The 18712-nt window shown below is 51.6% G+C and overlaps 7 protein-coding genes across 7 annotated transcripts; 3 read left to right on the forward strand and 4 right to left on the reverse strand.

The window, feature by feature from the left end:
* Positions 1 to 1406: 1406 nt before the first annotated feature.
* On the reverse strand, positions 1407 to 3813 carry ALTATR162_LOCUS6474 (uncharacterized protein; the record flags this gene model as incomplete). The annotated part of the gene is made up of 2 exons (XM_043314096.1): positions 1407 to 2967; positions 3023 to 3813. 2 exons carry the CDS (start codon positions 3811 to 3813, stop codon positions 1407 to 1409), a joined length of 2352 nt encoding a protein of 783 aa, XP_043170031.1.
* A 407-nt stretch (positions 3814 to 4220) lies between these two features.
* Positions 4221 to 4717, forward strand: ALTATR162_LOCUS6475 (uncharacterized protein; the record flags this gene model as incomplete). The annotated part of the gene is made up of 2 exons (XM_043314097.1): positions 4221 to 4552; positions 4609 to 4717. 2 exons carry the CDS (start codon positions 4221 to 4223, stop codon positions 4715 to 4717), a joined length of 441 nt encoding a protein of 146 aa, XP_043170032.1.
* Positions 4718 to 4905: 188 nt separating this feature from the next.
* ALTATR162_LOCUS6476 (uncharacterized protein) lies at positions 4906 to 5850 on the reverse strand (the record flags this gene model as incomplete). The annotated part of the gene is made up of 1 exon (XM_043314098.1): positions 4906 to 5850. The coding sequence occupies one exon, from the start codon at positions 5848 to 5850 to the stop codon at positions 4906 to 4908; it is 945 nt and encodes a 314-aa protein (XP_043170033.1).
* Positions 5851 to 6230: 380 nt separating this feature from the next.
* Positions 6231 to 8042, forward strand: ALTATR162_LOCUS6477 (uncharacterized protein; the record flags this gene model as incomplete). Its single annotated transcript, XM_043314099.1, has 1 exon — positions 6231 to 8042. The coding sequence occupies one exon, from the start codon at positions 6231 to 6233 to the stop codon at positions 8040 to 8042; it is 1812 nt and encodes a 603-aa protein (XP_043170034.1).
* Positions 8043 to 8636: 594 nt separating this feature from the next.
* Positions 8637 to 12317, reverse strand: ALTATR162_LOCUS6478 (uncharacterized protein; the record flags this gene model as incomplete). The annotated part of the gene is made up of 1 exon (XM_043314100.1): positions 8637 to 12317. One exon carries the CDS (start codon positions 12315 to 12317, stop codon positions 8637 to 8639), a length of 3681 nt encoding a protein of 1226 aa, XP_043170035.1.
* A 3532-nt stretch (positions 12318 to 15849) lies between these two features.
* On the forward strand, positions 15850 to 16915 carry ALTATR162_LOCUS6479 (uncharacterized protein; the record flags this gene model as incomplete). Its single annotated transcript, XM_043314101.1, has 5 exons — positions 15850 to 15928; positions 15993 to 16033; positions 16086 to 16346; positions 16512 to 16646; positions 16697 to 16915. The coding sequence occupies 5 exons, from the start codon at positions 15850 to 15852 to the stop codon at positions 16913 to 16915; spliced, it is 735 nt and encodes a 244-aa protein (XP_043170036.1).
* Positions 16916 to 17342: 427 nt separating this feature from the next.
* On the reverse strand, positions 17343 to 18414 carry ALTATR162_LOCUS6480 (uncharacterized protein; the record flags this gene model as incomplete). The annotated part of the gene is made up of 3 exons (XM_043314102.1): positions 17343 to 18111; positions 18166 to 18215; positions 18271 to 18414. 3 exons carry the CDS (start codon positions 18412 to 18414, stop codon positions 17343 to 17345), a joined length of 963 nt encoding a protein of 320 aa, XP_043170037.1.
* Between the last annotated feature and the right edge of the window lie 298 nt (positions 18415 to 18712).

An 18712-nucleotide genomic window follows, 5' to 3' on the forward strand; every position in this document is an offset into this window, starting at 1 on the left:
GCTAGGGTTCTAAAGGTCGTTTAGGGGGCGGCGGCTCGGGATAACCTTCTGCTAGGCTTGCTTACACAGAATCTAGGTGCTTAGGGGGGGCACCCGGAATCTGTGGACAGTGCGCCTCGCGCACGTGACCGAGATATTATCGGGGACTCACTAACTAGACTCTAGCCCATTACACTTAATAGCTATAAGAGCTATAAATTACTTACTTTCTAGGATCTATGTAAGCAAAGCAATATTATTACTCTCTGCATGCCTCTATACTTATTACACATCCTACAGCTACTTAATATAGGTTGTTTTACCCTACTAAAGTAGGCGTATAAGAAGGAACTTAGGGGCTTAGGAGACAGCTACATCTACTACATTAATAAGAAAGCCTTCCTAGCTGCCTTTAAGCTAATATTTAATAAGGTGTTCTTAAAGAACAATATCTTATTAAGCTTTAGAGTAACTAGCTTAGTCCTACATAACCTAGATATAGTATTATCTAGGCTAAAAGTACAGCCTCGTACGCTAACACTACCTACACTAGGGCCTACCCCTTAGTAACCTAAAACACTAAGCAACGCCTAGGAGATAGAGGCTTAAACAACGCTAATTTTTAAGAGGATAACAGACTATAAGGAATTATTACCTAATTCTATTATTAAGATAGTGCTGCAGGTTAAAAAGGGATTAACTTTAAGGTGCACTTACACACGTTGCTTAAGGCTAGAATAGCTAACCTTGAGGAGGCAAACTAGGCAGCATCTAAACGTAAAAAGCGTAAGAAAAAGTAAATCTAGAAGGGAGGGACCCTATTATAGGTAGAGGTAGAGGATATAGTTAAGCAAAGGGATGTTAAGATCTAGTTAGAGGTAGAGAGGCGTTAGGGGAGGGTGCGCGTAGGTAGTAGTACAGGAGGTATTTAACGCTGTAAGAACTGCGGCAAGGCAGGATATAATAAGCGCACATACAAGAAAGACGTAGTAAAAGTAGAAGATTAATTCTAGCTATTATACGCCTTTATTACATATTATAGTGGAGCATTATTAATATGCAAAGATAGTTTTATGTAGAGGTGCGCTATTTTAGTAGTGTGCGCCATTTAGCGGTAGGCACGTTATGTTATTATATTAATCTACTAATCGTGCTAGTACAACCCTCTCGTCTATCGTCGCCCACTTACTCCCCGAGAACTAACCCTAGATTATCTTCGGACGATCTTCACACGCTTAGCCTTGCCGGCCAATTAGCAGAATCCGGGTGCTTGGTGGAGCACCCGGATTCTGTGGCGCGTTCCGTGTCAAGGGAACCACGGTAGTTACCGTGACAAATATATTATATTATCTGATGTAATATTACTATCTCTCTGCAACAATATCTTTAACATGTACCTTAGCTTCGTAATACTCTACTTTAGTAGCTTAGAGCCGCATAGCTCGCTCGTGACGTTCGTTAGTCTCATGATTAGTCCTCGTTCTCTTCTCCGTTTCTTCTATATCATCGCCGTCCTCACCACCTTCTCGCTTCCGTTTTTCGCCTCGTTCGTCGATGGCGTCATTTCTCTTTCGCCAAAAACGATGTCGCGAGACTTCCTTATCTGCTATCTCAGCTTCGGTAATCTCCCTCTCCTCCCTCTGCTTCTCTGTCAACCCTAGAGGTAGACACTCGAGATCCAGTGGTTCACCGTCGAGCCTAAAGAACACTCGCTGAACAAACCTAGTCCTCGTGCGCCGACGTGAAAGGTTTTGCCGCAGGACCGATGAACCACTGCCGCTGAACGGGAAGTAGTTTCCGAACAAAGCCTGGTCCTTTTTCTCTTCCACCTCGAGCATTTGCCATCGTTCATCGTCAAGAAGCTTGGTAAGTTCACTTTTGCTCCAGTCCTCGTAGATGTCGTCTGGCACATTCGCAGTCAACTTCTTCAGGTTCTTGAACTGGGAAGCATAGCGAGCCCAGAAACGTCTCCAACCGACCATTTCGCGTTGCATGAGAGTTACCTCCGCAGGAGTAGGTCGCTTCGCAGTGCGAAGCCACCCCGATACGCCGGGAACATCGGCGGGGTATTGGATAGTAAGTTCGTCAACCATGGAAGCAATGGGCGTAAGACTGAAGGCGGCTTGGGTTGGGAGTAATACTTCACGCTTGTTCTCGTTCTCACCAACGAAGGTTTTGTAGTCGCCAAAATAGAGGCTGCCATCAAGACCGGACGAAGGACACATGTTTGTGCGGTCACCAATCGAGACACGGATTGGGATGTTCAGGCTTCGCAAGGTTGATACCATGGTCTGTATTCGTGAAAGCACATCATGTTTTGGAAGAAACGTTCGGTTGGGCTCAAGATTCGCAGGGAAGACATCGCACATCATGCTTTCCCAAGCAAGTATCGGCTTCCAGTCGCACTTCTCTGCTAGCCATCTCAGCGCCTCCTGTACCTCAGGCTTGGAGCTGGGGTCACTGAGTGCTTGATCGTTGTTTTGCTGTGTGGTTTGACCAAAGTGATGTCGCCGTTGCATGACATTGACGAGATGAAAAGGGTGAAGTACAATGTTCTGGAGGTTCCGAATGGGCTGTATGTTGATGTTGGGATATTTTTTGGAAATAGTCTGGAGGCTCTGGAGCAAGTCCTCAAACGAGGCCCCAACACCCTGCACAACATGGTTCCCGAGCACCATGTGGTCGCGCCCGCATGCGTCGAATGTCTTGTCGTCGAATGCCTCCTCTTCATCGCGATGATGATGTCCTTGAGTTATCCGGTATGGAATGGGACCGATGACGTCGCGGTCACGGCGGTCCTCCATCCAGGAATACAGGCCGATTTCAACGTCTTTGATACGCGACCAAGCTGTCGCATCGGTGGAGAACAGGGACCGATAAGGGGCATAGTCGTGTACCCTCAGCTTCGTCATGGTCTCTGGGCAGTACTTTAGTACGCCATCCACCAGGCAGCAAACGCGCTGATGGACTTCCCACTCGTTCCAAGTGCTGTGTATGGGATTAGTACTTGGCTTGGTTGGCAGACTCATCAGACGAGACTTACTGAAACCCCGAATACCGCTCCCGTATTGCCAGCGTCTTCAGTTTCTTGCATATTGGGAAAATGGCGTTTGCGACGGAACCACCGTCCCGCCTTCTCGATATCCTGAAGCTCTGCTTGAAGCGATAGTCCTGGTAGGAGTAACTGTACTCAATTCGAGAGTGCGCAGTATAGTCAGCCCAATTGGCGACCTCGAGTTCTTCGAGGCGTCCGAATAGCTCAGGACAAGCCTCCGCCATCATCTTCCACGTCCACGTCTCTTCCGGTGTCCAGACGAAATCCTTGATAGCGGAGATATCCAAGCTTGTCAAACAAGGCAGATTCTCTTCTATCCACTTGAAGTCGTCTATACTTGCCCAGTGTGACATGGCCAGCTTGTGTACGTGTCGGCGATTTCCGTCGTTGATGCTCTCTTTGAAGCTGGTCCACCGTATGCTGCCCAAACTCCTGTACTTCCAGTCGCCCAGCCTGATGTCACGCACATCGTTGAGTTGTATAGGGTACTTGTACAGCAGTTGGTTCACGGTCACACTGCTTGCCATGCCTTTGCAGAGCCTCTTCAGACTCCACGCAGCGTCGCGATCCAGGTAGTCCATGACACATTTGAAGATATCGTCTGGCAATTTGAGAAGCATACTGTTCTGGGTCGCGGCGACCTTGTGCTTTGGTTGACTGGGCGCATCGAACGTGATAGGGCTGCACTCGCGACTTGGGGTGAAGTCGGGCATGTCGGACGAGAGGTAGTCCAGGTCGTGCAGGCTAAACAGATTCATCAAGTCGCGATCGTAGCTCATGGAGGAGAGGGCGGAGATGTAGGACGAGGGGGCGGCGGAGCGGCAGCAGGCTGGGGCGCACTGAGTGTACCAGGACGTGCTCCTAGGCAACTATGCGCGTGATTGAGAGAAGTGATGGGGCGCATGTATCTGGAGAGAGGTTTGCACAGTAGTATTTCGAAGACCAAAGCGCAATCGCGGAGAAGGTGAGACGGGGATGTGGCTGGACTTGTAGCGGCGATGCGGAGCGGGCCCGGAGGTAACGATGCCGCCAAGACACGCCCGCGCTCTGACCGTCTCTGGCTGCAGGCTTTCTTTCGCCCTCTGAACAGCCACTGTCTCACACAACTGTCGCAATACCTTTCGCCCGCCCCAAACCCGCCCGTAAAGCCTCTTGCAACGTCTGTATCCCTACGCGCCTTCCCACAATGGCCGACGCCCAGGTCTTCGAAGAGACGTTCAGTATAACGTCCATCAACAACGAGAAATACGATCGCGTATCCCGTCTCCATGGCACTTCGACCGACAGCCAGATCACCATGTCGCTCGACATCAACCATGAGCTTTTCCCCGTCGAGGTCGGCCAGACAATAAGCCTGGTCCTGGCAACGACATTGGCGCTCGACGGCAGCTCCAAGGGCGAGAACGACTCCATGTGGAGGAGCGTTGGCAAGCAGGGTGTGACAACACTGGCAGACATGTACGACTACGTATGCTACGGAAAGAACTACCGCATGGAGGGTGGTGACGGGGACATCATGTGAGTATAGCTCGGGCAGAGTGAGACGGCGCAGTCAAGGTTAATAGTCCGCACAGAAAGTACTTTGCCAGTTTCGGCGGGCTGCTGCTATACATGGAGGGCCCTCACAGGAAGCTCAGCGGCCTCAAGATCGACGACATCTATATGCTCATCAAGCACTCATAATACGTAGCACCCCTGACCTTTCCAGAGGATAAGAAAAGCAAGCATACAACAGGCGTTATGACAGCATGTGTGGTGGTATTGGTATCATCTGGTCTAAAAGTTACGGCACGGCGTCTGGATACCCCCAATCGACTCGTTGGATCCGCTCGCAGCTCTTGCGAAAGAATACCACGTTGTCATTCTTCTTCTCATAGTGTAGGAAACTCGAGCTTCCTGTGCAGCCGACTTACAATCTCAATGTAGTCTCTCTCGTTCTCTGTCGTGAGGATGCCGTGTCGAATTAGGAAGTCCAGCACGACCAACGCGCAGTTGGGCTTGAACTCGCCCTTCCTCATAGCTTCTTGCACCTCGTCCACACTCCACAGGTAGAACTGCTCAACTTCGTCATCGCCGGGCTTTGGTATCGTGTCTTCGGGAAGTTCGAGATCGTAAATGTATTGAACCTCTGGCTGCATCAAGTTCGTCTCACCTCCCGCTCTCTCGTCTCGAATGTACCAATATGTGACTGTACCACATGCTTTTGCGCTTGACCGAACAAACTCTTCGTCAAGCGAAGCTTCCTCTCCACACTCTCTTACAAGGCTTTCAAACGGCGATTCACCCGATGCAATGCCGCCCGCTACCGCATTGTCTAGCATGCCGCCGTACGTCTGCTTGTTACGGGCCCGTCTCGGTGTCCAGATTTTCAACTCCCCATCTTTCCGTGTGAACGCTGTGAGATGCACCCCATACGTGACCACGCCAAACAGGCAGCTGGCACTCCTCTCCACATTGAACAACAATTCTTTGCCGAGCCCGTACACGGCATATAGTTCTCCTCGCCATTTTTCCAGAACCTTGAAGTGACCCGTTTGTCGCATAGCCAATAGCGTCGTTTCTACCGCTTTCGATCGCTCATCTGCGTTGGAACCGCCGGTGAGGTAAAGAACGCGAGCATCGTCGTCGATTTCCCAGCTGGGTACCCCGCGGAACACCTCGACAACCGATGGGAGCATGTAACCCAGTGCATAGTTGTAGCCTGTGACGCGCAATTGGTAGTAAGTGTTTATCGATGCAAGGTACGTCTCGGAGTTTACGTCAGGATACGGGAAGCCATCGCATTGGTTAACGAGGTCGAGATTTGTGAGCGCCATCGTGGGTGATAATGTGATGTGTGTTGGGTTTCCGTGTGAAAGAGGGTGGGTGTTCCACGAGTTGCGTCATATGCTTACTTACCTCCGAACTGGTGGGGGCGGGGTGCTGAATTGGCAACGACTATTTCGAGCTTACTTCCTCATTTATGGTAACATGCCTTCTCATTCATAGCTTGTTTACTGATTAGAGTAGTCTGACGGATCAACCAGGCGCAACTACGTCACTTGGTTTGGAGTCGCAGAACGCGTATTATACTGGTGTACAGTTGCGTGAAGCTAGCAATATTGAACAAAATCTATACAATGCTCCGTCTACACGCTTCCATCTCCCGCCCGTTTCTGTCGACTCCTACTCACTCACCTTGCAGTGTCCAAAAAACATGGAGCAATTTTCAAACTCAAGAATTACTCTCGTGGTATGCGAACAGTACGTCAAGACCGTAAAGCAAGCGCTCGAACGGACCGGCCAGCTTGACCGGAGCCACAAGATCACTCCCGAGTCACGGAATAAAGAAGGACAGAGTATTCTCGATAGCCTCATTGTATCGAGGCACGATGCTGATCGCCCTGAGTGTGTCCAATCCGCAACAGGCACACCCGTGATTACGCCAGAAGCCATGCAGGCACCACCAAGCTCCGAACAACAGACACAATTCCCAACGCTCCAGTTCGATGCAACCAGCGGTCAATGTGTCTACCCAGAATGTCTTCAAGACAGAGTTCATCACGAAGACCAAGTAGCAGCACACCAAGGTTCTAGCCACACAGCTAAAGTTGCTCGTGGTAGCGGAAAAAGAGATGGTCAAAGGACGGGACAGCAGCGCATGTATATTCCCACAACCATCCCTTATCGCCTGCAGGTGGACGGATCAGCCATAACCCTGGATCAAGAACATGACAACGATTTGAAACTTAGAGTATTACATGATCTTTCTCTGAGCGCGCTATCTGGTGATATCTCGTTTACACACCACGTCCCGGTAACGACCTCGCCCCTACAACGAGTGCACAAGAATCCGATTCACAAAGCGTTGAAGGAAGCTCTTACTGCTGTTCTAGGCATGTCACTCTCTTCCAATGCCCTCACAGTCGACGCCCTTGTGTCCGCTTTCCCAGATGGATATTCAGTATACAAGCCTATGCTCCTCTTACCACACAATGCCCTCTCCTCCGCACCTTGGAAGAGGCTCATTGCTTCACATAAGGTAGACTCGATTAAGATGAGATCAGTATGGCAGGTCATGGCAGAAGCAGTAGGCGCAACTCATGTCGCCATCAATTCTCCCATACCACTTTCAACTTCATCCACGTCGGCATCATCACCCAACACGGCCGACAAAGAAAACATACTTCGCAGTCCAGTCAATCTTACCCCCCTATACGGAGACTTTGGGAATACACGAACGCCACAAACAATCTCTACACCCACCGCAACCGACTTCGCCAAGGCTATATGGGTGACTACACGACAGAATGGTATCTGGCAAACCTGGGCACCACTTTATACAATGTTCAGCCGTGGCAACATCCGTGAGAAGAAGCGTATCTTAAATCTGCCTTCTGTCACCACCGGTCTTGACGGTACATCGGCGGCTGTTGACCTCTACGCTGGAATTGGCTACTTCGCCTTCTCGTACAGGAGGAGTGGTGAAGGGTTAGAGAAAGGCATCAAACAAGTCCTATGCTGGGAGATCAATCCCTGGAGTGTTGAAGGGCTGCGAAGAGGTGCAGAGATGAATGGGTGGACATGCCGAGTACTTAAACAAGAAGACATGATACGACTACGACAAATGGGCCCGGTAGACACCTCGAACCTCCGCAGCGCAGATTTCATCGTCTTTCAAAAAAGCAACGAGGGCGCTGATCTCGACTACTCGTCACTTCCGTCGCCAAGGCTACCGGTTCGGCATATCAATCTTGGTTTACTGCCTTCTTCCAAACTCTCCTGGCGTGTTGCAGTCGCTATGCTTGATAGAAAGCGAGGAGGCTGGATTCACGTGCACGAAAACGTAGGCGCCAAAGATGTCGAGACGATGCAAAAGAAATTAGAGATGAGATTTCAGGAGTTGGTATACGCGACGGATAGCGTACCTGGGAGAAAGGTATCCGTGACCCATGTTGAGAGAGTGAAGATGTACGCTCCGGGAGTTGTGCATTGTGTGTTTGATGTTCGTGTGGAAGGCCACATCTAAAGAGTAGACTGTTCACGACATTGCTAGGATCGATAGGGTTACAGACATATCCATCTTGTGTTTAGTCAATGACCATTTGGTACTCTGTCCATGCTAGATAGTGAGGGAACCTGATATTGACTGAGTACACTGCGCTTCCTTACATAAACCGTTGTCGAGACACTATTGCGACCAGGGTATCCACCTGGGAGCTGAAGTGGGTTTGGAATATAAGAAGGTTTGGAATATAAGAAGGTTTGGAATATTTGATGATTCTATTATTGCACCCTCCTCTCCCCACATCGTATCAGCAAAGAATTGAAATTAGGCTATGATCAGAAGTCTACGCTTCTCCGCCGGAGCGCTGTCGAACATGTTGCCCACGACTTGCTTCAACACCATGTCCCTAATTCAATGATGCGGCTCCAGTCGGCATCACAGCAAAAGTCCACACTACATCTTTGACACAAAGGTCATACCTTGCTTTGGAAACACCCGAACGCCCGCTCAAACGCAGCAAAGTCCACAGAATACACACTTGAAAGATATAATACATGCATGACAGAAGTTCAAGTTGCTGCGAAAAAAGGGTAGAGCAAAAATAGCTTACCGAGTTTACTCGACCTCTGTTAACCATCTACGAATACCCTCCTTCAGAGAGGAGTCATTCTCGGTCCTCGGGTGAATACCCTTTGTCGTCTTCCTCAAATCACCCTCTTTAGAGTTTTGTCTACCACTGCGCTCAGCGGCCACATCTTTGACGACAATCTCCAGCGCTTCAAAGAGCACACTCTTGCAATCCACATGCGGGACTTCAACATGTGGAATTGCCTCCGATTCCGTTCTGGTATCTCGACGGCCTCTTCTACTGCTTGATCGAGACGACTGGGCAGAGTTGACGCGAGTCACTTCTCCAGATTGCGCCAGTACACGATCCACGCCATCGATGAGGATAGAATCAAAATCCATAATGGTTTCGGTAACGAATTTCTCGGCGAGATGGACTTCGGTCATCATTGGGGCAGCGGAGCCGGAAGTGTACGGATTGCCGTACCGCGAGTGGGCGGGAGCCATACCAGTAACACCCGGTGTCATAGCCGAGGACTGGTAGGTAGGCGTAGGAATAAGCTTCACGAGACGCCGTAAGCTGATGCGTTTGATTGAGAAGTTGCTCGTGTCGGCGATGAGAGCGGAACAGATGTCCATCCAACGTTCAAGTGGGCCAGACTCTAGGCTCGGTGTAGTCACAGTACTTAAAGGTGTAGGCTCAGCACTCATTGCTCGCTTGATGTCGCGTACAAGTTCGCGATAAGGCTTTATAGCTTGAACGGCAAAATCGGGATGAAACTGACTTAGCCACCCCGCTACATTAACGGGCTGCTCTGCCTCACAGTGGGGCGCCGATAGAACGGAAGACTCGCCGAAGCTGGAACCTGGTTGACTTGAAGCTGACCCGAAACCCCCTAGCAGTGGGGACTGAAGAGGTGAGTCGAAGTCAGGCAATGGAAGGTCGACGTCGATGACGCCATCCTTTTCGTTCACAGATAATTTCAAATGACTCTCATAAGTCTTCTGACGCTCTGGAATTGGCCTTGCAGCAGACGCAGGAACGCCAGGACAGCCAGCGTTCGAGTACAGTCCAGGAGAGGTTTTCTCGCCTGGATCTTGTGGAAGTGGGCAATCGGCAGCATCACTCTCGAATACGCGGTCCATGGAGAGCTCCTGCACCATCTGCTCAAGCTGCGAACGAGGACGCTCTTGCCCACGGTAGCCCACGCCATCATCCGTCGTCTGGAAGTACTCACTCTGATCGGTCGAAGAAGAACGACGGCCGCTCCAAAAGTTCATGAAGCCACTCCAGCGACTTGTGTTACTAGAATCATTGCTAGCGAGACTCGTTTGACCCGTGCCACTCCTTTGCAGGGTGCTGATCAAATTCGTGGAAGCCAGGCTATCACTACTTTCAGGTCTTATATCAGGCATGGTACCAGACGACTTCGTCCTAGGGAATGTGAAGTGAGCGACAGGCATCGCATCTTGGGAGTTGGCTGTTGAGGTAGTAGCAGCGCTGCCTGTTGTGATCGGGCCTTCTGGCATTGATGGGACTACTAAAGTGGTGCGAACTGAATGTGCCGAAGAACGCCGAGAGTGTCCAAGCGGCCGGATTGGCTCCTGAGTCTCAATCAAGACCGACTCAGAACGCTCGTCTGCAGTCTGTGTGGATGGCTGATGAATGCTCTGGAGTTTGGGTGGCTGCAAAAGGATATTGGACATGCTTTGCTTGCCCCGTGGTCCTCGTTTGATCTGTCGCCGTAGAGACGGCTGCCTTGAGGGTGGCATATTGGTCGGAGGTGACTGCGAGTAGGCACGGAGAGATGCTGAAGTGCCCGGGCGCGCGTAGGTGCTTTCACCCATGGCAGACGCATTAGGCGGCAAGAAGGCAGCGAGCAAGAAAATGAGTCTCCGTGCAGCCATTTTGTCTGGAGAAACGATGACCGTGCGACTAGGAATAGTCAGATTCTCACCAGCAGCTGCCTTTTGCTGTTCGCGATGACGCTTACGGTGCCACTTGGGCCCCAAGACGTTGAGCCACTCGGTGTGATTCCCGAGGAAGGCAGTAAGTAGGTTGAAGAAGAAAAAGTTCTGCTCTCGTCGACCTGCCCAGCGACCAAGCCATCTGGCCTCTTCGCGCCAGACACCCCATTTGCCTTGACCTGTCATCACACGCGGGATTCTCATGCCGCTCACGACGCGATTTCCGGTCAGCTCTGCCGCACTCTGTATTTCTTTGTCCATCATGAGGGCGTTGGGCTGCAGTCTTAGGGCTCGCCGGCTGGCGTGGAGAGGGTTGTCCCGGAGACTAGCCCGTGAAGGCTGATTTCGCTGGTGATGGGCTGTAGGCGTGGGTATGCCTTCTGGCGACCTCGGTGCCTTGAATTGGGCCAATATTCTCTCTTGTACCACGTGTTGGAGACTACTAAGGGCACGCATGATGACGTCCCAGTGTTGCCCAACGACATCAACACGGTCATCAACATCGCTACACAGTGACGAGGATAAAAGTGAATCGACACCCAGGTTGGAGTCGATGAAGGCCCATCCTGCGCGTCGATCCGAGTCCAGAGAAGAACCGAGCGAGTCCTGTCCAGGAGCCGATGTAGATAGATGCACAGGAGTTCTGATATTGGCACTCCGGGAAGAGGGTCTCATACTAGGCGACGTATTTGATATGGGAAGGTGGAGGATGATGGTAATGGCATACATGGGGCTCTTTCGTACGTGCGAGGGGTATGGCGGCTTGGGGGCACCTGGTTTCGCGGTTGATGCTGGGAACGGGAAGCCATTGCCTTTTGGCAGTGAGCTCTGCGGGGTAGGTGTGCGATCATGGTGCTCCTCTTCTGGTACAGTGACGGAGAACATGCGTGTTATGAAGATGGTACGTCGCTTGGGCTCTTTTGGTATGCTCTCATTGGAGTCAGCGCGGGGCAGATCGGTTGGAAGGTTTGCGGGTGTGTAGGATTTGGCGAGATGACTTCTTCTACGAAGGCCCTCGGCGCGACCTAGAGAGTTTGTAGCGTCCTGGGCGCTGGTGCTCAGTAGAGAGGTATCGGCTGGCCTCGTGTCGAGCGGTACAATGTGTATCTTGTTCGAGTTGCCGCGGTAGTTCATGGCCAGGTTGCCGAACATACAATCGAGGCAGATGTTGGCCAGGTCGGTTGATTCCTTGGCCCTTGCCTGGGCTTTGGCCTGAACCTGGGCATGCTCGTCGATGTTGGGCATGGAGGATATGGAGCTGCCGCGGGTGCGTATGCGCGTAAAGCCTCCAACCGTGGGCGAACGTGGTGGTGCCGTGGGCTCTGTGACGAGCGACGACCTCCGGGCGTGCAACCCCCCAAACGTTGGCCCAGCCGTAGGGGCATTACTGGCATTGGCGCCGCCAAATGGTCGCGTCCGCAGATTCTGCGAGGCGGGAGGGTCGACGCGTGGCGGGGCAGGCTTCGAGTCGAACAGGATGGTCTTGGGCATGGCGGGCGTCTCGTCCTGGGCGATGATGATGCGGCAGTCGCGCGGGTAGTCGAGGTCTATCTCCGGCAGGGGCCCGTCATGGCCGCTCCCTGGGGTCAGAGGCGCGGCATGCAGAGGATACGGCTGGCCCTCGGGGTGGTAGAGCGTGTTGGATTCGGGATACAGCAGATGGCGCGTGTGGCTCTCTTCCGTCGCCGAGTCGAGCACCGTCGGCGGCGTCGCGTGAGACGCGCTGGTGCCTTTTCGGCTGCTAAACAGGTGTCCGATCATGTCTGGCAGTGGGCGCATTCCTCCATGGAAGCGCGCCCGTCGTCTTAGCAGTGGGCGAGAGAGGCGTCGTGGGTTTGGCGGGCTCGAGCAGTGCGACGTGCTGGTTGACCCATGGCCGTCAGAGGCGCCTATTGCTGCTGGGGGGGTCCTACGTGGGGTAAGGGAGAGCTGGTCCTTTGCGAGCGGGTGAAGGCAGGCGAGTGCGGACTGCTGAGGTCAAGGTAATGGCGTCACAAGGTGCCTTTGTGCACGGTACTTGAGGCAGCAGTCGCAGACAGGCCTCAGCAGCGGGGTGCTTCAACAACAGAGAGAGAGGAAGCGTGTCGCGTGCGTTAGTGAGGGGAGCGCGCTGTAACGTAGTGGATTCGCTGCTAGTGTTTGGGTTTAGTCGACGCCGGTTGTTGCTTAGTTATAGAAGGGCGGTGAGACGACTCCCGACTATCGTGAACAAGATCGACCCACGACGCACATCACAGCTGCACGTCACCCCTCCACCATGTCTCCACCCAAGAATTCTCATCATCACACGTCTTCCAAGTGGGACGGAGATTCGCTTTTGCAACATGGTGATAGGCTTCATCATTGACAGTGCTCCATTGCCCTTCTCTCATCATCATGCGATATGTCCAGCCGTCAGTCATCAACGACTACGGCTGCGGATCTTCCGGGGTACCCCAGACCATCGCATGCACGTCTTTCCAAACCGTTCTGGTGTGCAATCCCCCGGCTCTCTTCAACAGGCTGACGCGCGCCAACCCGCACTTTCGATATCAACAACTTGCTCTGCATCTGACCATTCCTGCGAGTGCCTATCAGCCCAGGCGGAAGGGACTCGCTTTGCTCTTCTATTGGATGAATCACATTGCCCAGCAAACCATAAATCACTATCAACACTGCAATTACTGGGTAAACCAACGGGTACTTATCGCAATCCTGTAACCGTGTCAGTCCATGTAGAAGTGCATTGTGGAAAGCTCAGCCGGCAAAGCATATCTCAATAGCATCTGCCACAGCCTGCCTATACACGTCGTGATAACACCAACTTAGGACTAGAAGCGCTGCGGTGGCATCCAAGACATGAACACACTCCGCGAGATGCCTCTGTTTGCGCGTTAGACGCTCGGTATGACTTCGTTGGAATAAGATGCATCAGTCTTCCCTAGATCGCCTCACTATGCATCAGTTTATACCAAGGACGGACTCCAGGATCGTCACCCGATACCGGCGACGACTTCCAGCAGTAGAAGGAGATTCGGAGTCTCGCCTCAGCTTTAGCCCGGAAACACCAACACACGTCGATCTCTTCCTCTCTCAACACATGGCGCATCTTGCAGAATATAGTACTACATGTCCATGCTAGATGTTTCTCCTATTATCTTGTGGAGCATCGTGTACTTGTTGAGTTGCACCCAAGCACATCTCCGCAACAGACAGTAGTCACATTGCCTGCGATCTAGGAGTATACTAGCAGGCGAAGAATCTTCGAGGGTAACAGTTGCCATCAATAAGACGTCACAATCTCATTCGCATGCAATCAATATATTCCATTCTTCAGTCCTCTGTTTATCCACAGACATAATCAGGACCAAGCGACACAATTTACACAGAAGGTAGATTGTGCCTGGAGGCTTTGCTGATTGTTCGGCGAATCAACGACTGTGTTGAGGCTACAATTGCCATATTGTTTCAATCCATCCATTACATCGACCTCACTTCGGACAGAGAAGTCACGTAAGGTTGAGCCAGCATCAGCGATATGGAAAGCTATTGCCTTATGACATTGTGTGGCTGCCCAAGTCACACAAGCTTCACTAGTCGTACTTCCAGCTATTCAAGGTTGAAAAAGTCGCTGTATTGACTTTGTGGAATGTAAAATCATGACGCAACCGCTGACTCAAAATACAAGTGAAGTACATGGGGCAACTGAAAAACAGGTGCCCCGACCATATCTAATCGTCATCCTAGTCATGAATTCGTAAGCACAGTATACATCCTGCTGAAATGAACCATTTCAACCCATCGCCAGGTCTGTTCTTGTGTTCCTTTAGTAATGCCTCGCCAGTACATGTCTCTCAACGTAACGATGCTTCCAGTTGCCCAACCTCCTATAATCACTCCCACATGTCCTCACAAAACATCGGTCATGTTCAACGTTTGTCGCATGATATGCTATGTTGTCTCCCCTCAAACATACGTTGCACTGCTCGCACTCGACAGGGAACTCTTGTTGATGGTACTGTAGCTTGAGACGATCTGGGAACCATTGAAGGCAGTTGGTACATTGTTCGCGATCGAGATTTGCCTGTGCCGAGAGGGAATAATCGCCGGAGGAAGGATTCGCAGAGTATTGTACAGATGCGATGGCGTGGGTGTTGCTAAATCTATCGAAAACATGGACGAGAGGTTTGGCTAGCTCATTGGGATGGGATATGGAGTGGTGTGCATTCCCGTGGGTTCTGTACCGTACGAGAGCGTTGTTCGTATCGTATTGTCCGTATATGTCCTGGTTGTCTGCGAAGTGAGCGTGACGGGCACGAGTGCCGGTGCCGGTGCGGTGGTAGGTGCTGCGAGGATCTGTCGAGTCACTACTGTAATTATATTCGTCGTATCTACGGCTGGTATAACGGTGTTGCGCGCATCGACTACCGAGACCTCTGATCCTTACGCCACATATGTTACAGGCTGGCATATTGAGTCGACTTGAGATGTGACAAGGCAGGATTGAATCGAAAAACAGTTCGAAAGCGCCGAACTGTCAGTATTATACTTTATGTCGACCTGCAACAGAACACGCCAGACTGCATACACGAGTGGTCCTGATGGCTTGCAGCGTTCACCGGATAGTAGCGACCCAATCGCAGATTGCACGGCATTGGAGAGCCAATGAAGAAGAAACGGAGAATGTATATCTATCATGAGGAACTCGAGAGAGGCTATTTGGCGCTTCACCGGTCTGCTGGGATATGAGAATCAGGCAGTGTGGCTATTGGCTTTTCGAGTCCAGCCTTGTGAGAAATGTCGATGTGTGACCGATATCATGCACACTTTAGTGAGCATGGTTAACTCAGACCGAAGCTGCATAAGCCGAACCATGCTATGAGCAGCATCTCTGAATTTAGCAAAAGACTAGCATGTGGAAGAAAGTGATGTATTAAATTCGACGCAACAACGTCAGGCGTACTCTAGAGAAATGATGTTGGATTTACAGAAACTGTAGATGCATTGCATTTCACCGCGGTGGCTTTTGAATTCTTAGAGTCTACTATGATGGATTCTGCGAGTATGTAATGAGTATGATTTCCGATATGGCGGAGCGGGGTTGAACGGCGATGTTTGAAAGTGACAAGGAGCTGGAAGTCGCGCTAGTGGGAACCTTCTTGGCGCTCTATGAATTTCAGTAGAAGCTCCAGCTTCGCGACCAACTTTCGCAACCCCGCGCAAAAGAGCAGACGATACCCTAGCTCGCTGAATACCTCTGTTATCGCCCTCGCAACTGGAAATCACTGGAAACCAACGAAAATCAACCGCTAATATGAGGTTAACGACAGACCTGATCAACAATTCCCTCTCCTTCATCAACTGTCTCACGGAGCGTGAACTCGATCTGCGAGGTGCGTTGAAGAGAACAGATACTACACTTGAGAGCTGAGTTGATATCAATATCGTATAATATAGGTCACAAGATTTCCGCCATTGAGAACATGGGAGCAGCGAGAGTGAGTTAGTCAATCCCGCTCACCATGGATCATTATGTTGACAAGATTACAGGACAACGATGCTATAGATCTTACCGACAACGACATCGCACAACTCGGCAACTTCCCCCTCCAGCCTCGTCTCCGAACCCTCTTGCTCGCGCAAAACCGCATCTCTAACATCCAACCGAACCTCTCCTCGAGCATACCCAACCTCCGGACACTGGTCCTCACCAAGAACAGGATTGCAGAGCTGGCGGACCTGGACCCGCTGGCGGGGTTCAAGCATCTGGTGTATCTGTCATTGATGGGGAATCCAGTCACAAGCAAAGAGGTACGTACCAGACCTTCTTGAACCATAAGTCTTCGAGCCTAATTGTGCAAGCACACTTGAGCCCGAGAAGCAGAGATGATGCAGGGTGAGCCACTCATTGCGGTTTGGCCGGCTCGAGATCGCATGATGGAAGACCAACATGTGCAGTATGCTAACTTCGTATAGAATTACCGGTATTGGATTATCTGGCGCTGTCCGACTGTGCGATTCCTAGACTTTGTCAAGGTGCGCGATGTTGAGCGAAACAAGGCCAAGGAGCTTTTTGGAACTACAGAGGAGCCTTCCGAGCTCGCAAACCAAGTACGTCCTATACACTGCCTCTTCCTCCGATCGGATACTGATTCTGCCAGATCTCAAGCAACAAGTCCAAAGGCTTCGTCGTTCCTACATTCACAAACGGTGCCGAGTCGGGCAAAGAGCGCATCTACACCGACGAGGAGAAGAAGCGCATGCGGGCTGCCATCCTCAACGCAAGCAGTCTGGCGGAGATGGCGAGGCTGGAGAAGGACTTTGCTGAAGGACGGATACCAGCATATATCCTCGAAGGCGGGGAACCCATGGAGACTTAGTGACTATGTCGTTTGAGAGTCTGGACTAGGACGGAAACATGTGCAATCAGGCGGACAGTGCAGCCCACGACTGTGCGAGATCCCACGCCTATAGGGGAACAAGGAGGCGCACGAGCATCGTGACGCACGGGAGGGTTTGGGTTTGGGTTTGCACTGCATGAGGCTTCCAAGGAGCGCGCGCCAGCGTGCAATGTCCAAGCGAAGACCTGGTGACTCCACGACAGACACAGAGGCGTATGTACTGAAGCGTTCGAGCTGGAAGTAGATTGATCTGTATGAATTAAAACAGACTGCTTTGCGCCATAAGGCTTTTCCCACCCATGGTATCGTAGTAGTACACTCAGAACGCCGTGATGCCATGCACCATCAAAACTCGACCCTATCCCATGCTGTCGTCCAGATCAGACATGGAATGATGCTCTCGGTGCTACCACCCCCTTCCTCTACCACCGCGTCCACCTCTGCCACCACCACCTTGATGACCTTGCTGGAAGCCCCCGCCTTGTTGCCCTCCGGGTCCACCGCCGAAGCCACCCATACCCTGGCCTGCCATCTGCATGAATGATGCAAAGTCCATTTGGCTGGGGTCCATACCCTGTGCCATCATATCCTGCATCATCATCTGCATTTGCTGTTCATTCATACCTCCAGGTCCCATGCCACCACCGCCACCACCACCACCTCCTCCTCCTCCAGGACCTGTTGGCGGTGCACTGCCTGGTCCGCCGCTGCCCTGTGGACCAGCGCTCATACCAGGCATACCCGGCATCGGCCCACCGCCCATCATAGCCTGCATCTGTGCCATGTCGTTCTTCTGTCCTTGCAACGTGTTCGCCATACTGACTTGCCTTTGTCGATACAATTCCCAGGTAAACTCGTCGAAACCATAGTTGAAGTAATCCGACTGGTCTTCGCCTGGTCGGCGCCAGATCTTTTGCTCCTCAGCCAGATCAGCATCGATGTCTACACTAAGAATCTCTTTGCCTTGGGGAGGGTAGACAGGGTTCCCGTTCACGTCGATAGTAGAGGTGCGTTGCGCAGGGAAGGCAGTGCCTGAGAGGGCTGAGGCGGAGAGTTGGGGCACAGTGCCGCCGGTAGTGGAAACAGTTTTTGGAGGCGCCTGTTGCGAGGGGGTGGTGGACAAGGCAGGTGGTGCTTCTATCTTGATGGCTTTGGATTCTTGGGGTGCTTGCGCGCTGGATGGGCATGTTAGTGGATGTACAGATATTTGAAGCTTGATAGAAGCTTACGCTGCAGGTTTGGGGGGTGCTGGTGCCTTCTCGATAATGATGTCAATATCCTGCAGTTTTGTTAGAACGACATCAAGCTATTCTCAAGCTTCCTGTGCGGCGTACCGAGTCGCTGTCGTCCTCTTCATCGTTCGATTCTTCGTCCATTGGCTCGTCACCACTAGAGACGTCCTCCTCTTTCTTCGCATCCTTGTTTTGTTGCGTGGTAGTCTCGTCTCCGTAGAGATCATCGTCAGATTCGTCTGCCATTGTGCAGTCCTCTTCGGTCCACCAGTCGCAGGGCGCGTCCCCAGCAAATGGGAGCTTGCAGGGAACTATTGTGTATCCAGCTCTTTCGAGTGCTGGAGTATTCGAACGCGCTTGTGCAACTCGCTATTTAGACTGTCGTTGATGTTTGCTGTTGAGAGTGGAAACGGGCGTAGGATTAGTACTATAGACGTTTCTTGTAGTGATGCGGCTGGTAATGAACCTGAGCTTCTTTGAGTTGCTCCATGAGGGAATGATTAGCCGAGTAGAATGGACGCGTTTGGGCCTGTGCTGTTCCTGG

Source organism: Alternaria atra, assembly GCF_907166805.1.
Source record: "Alternaria atra isolate CS162 genome assembly, contig: 25, whole genome shotgun sequence".
NCBI lineage: Eukaryota > Fungi > Ascomycota > Dothideomycetes > Pleosporales > Pleosporaceae > Alternaria > Alternaria atra.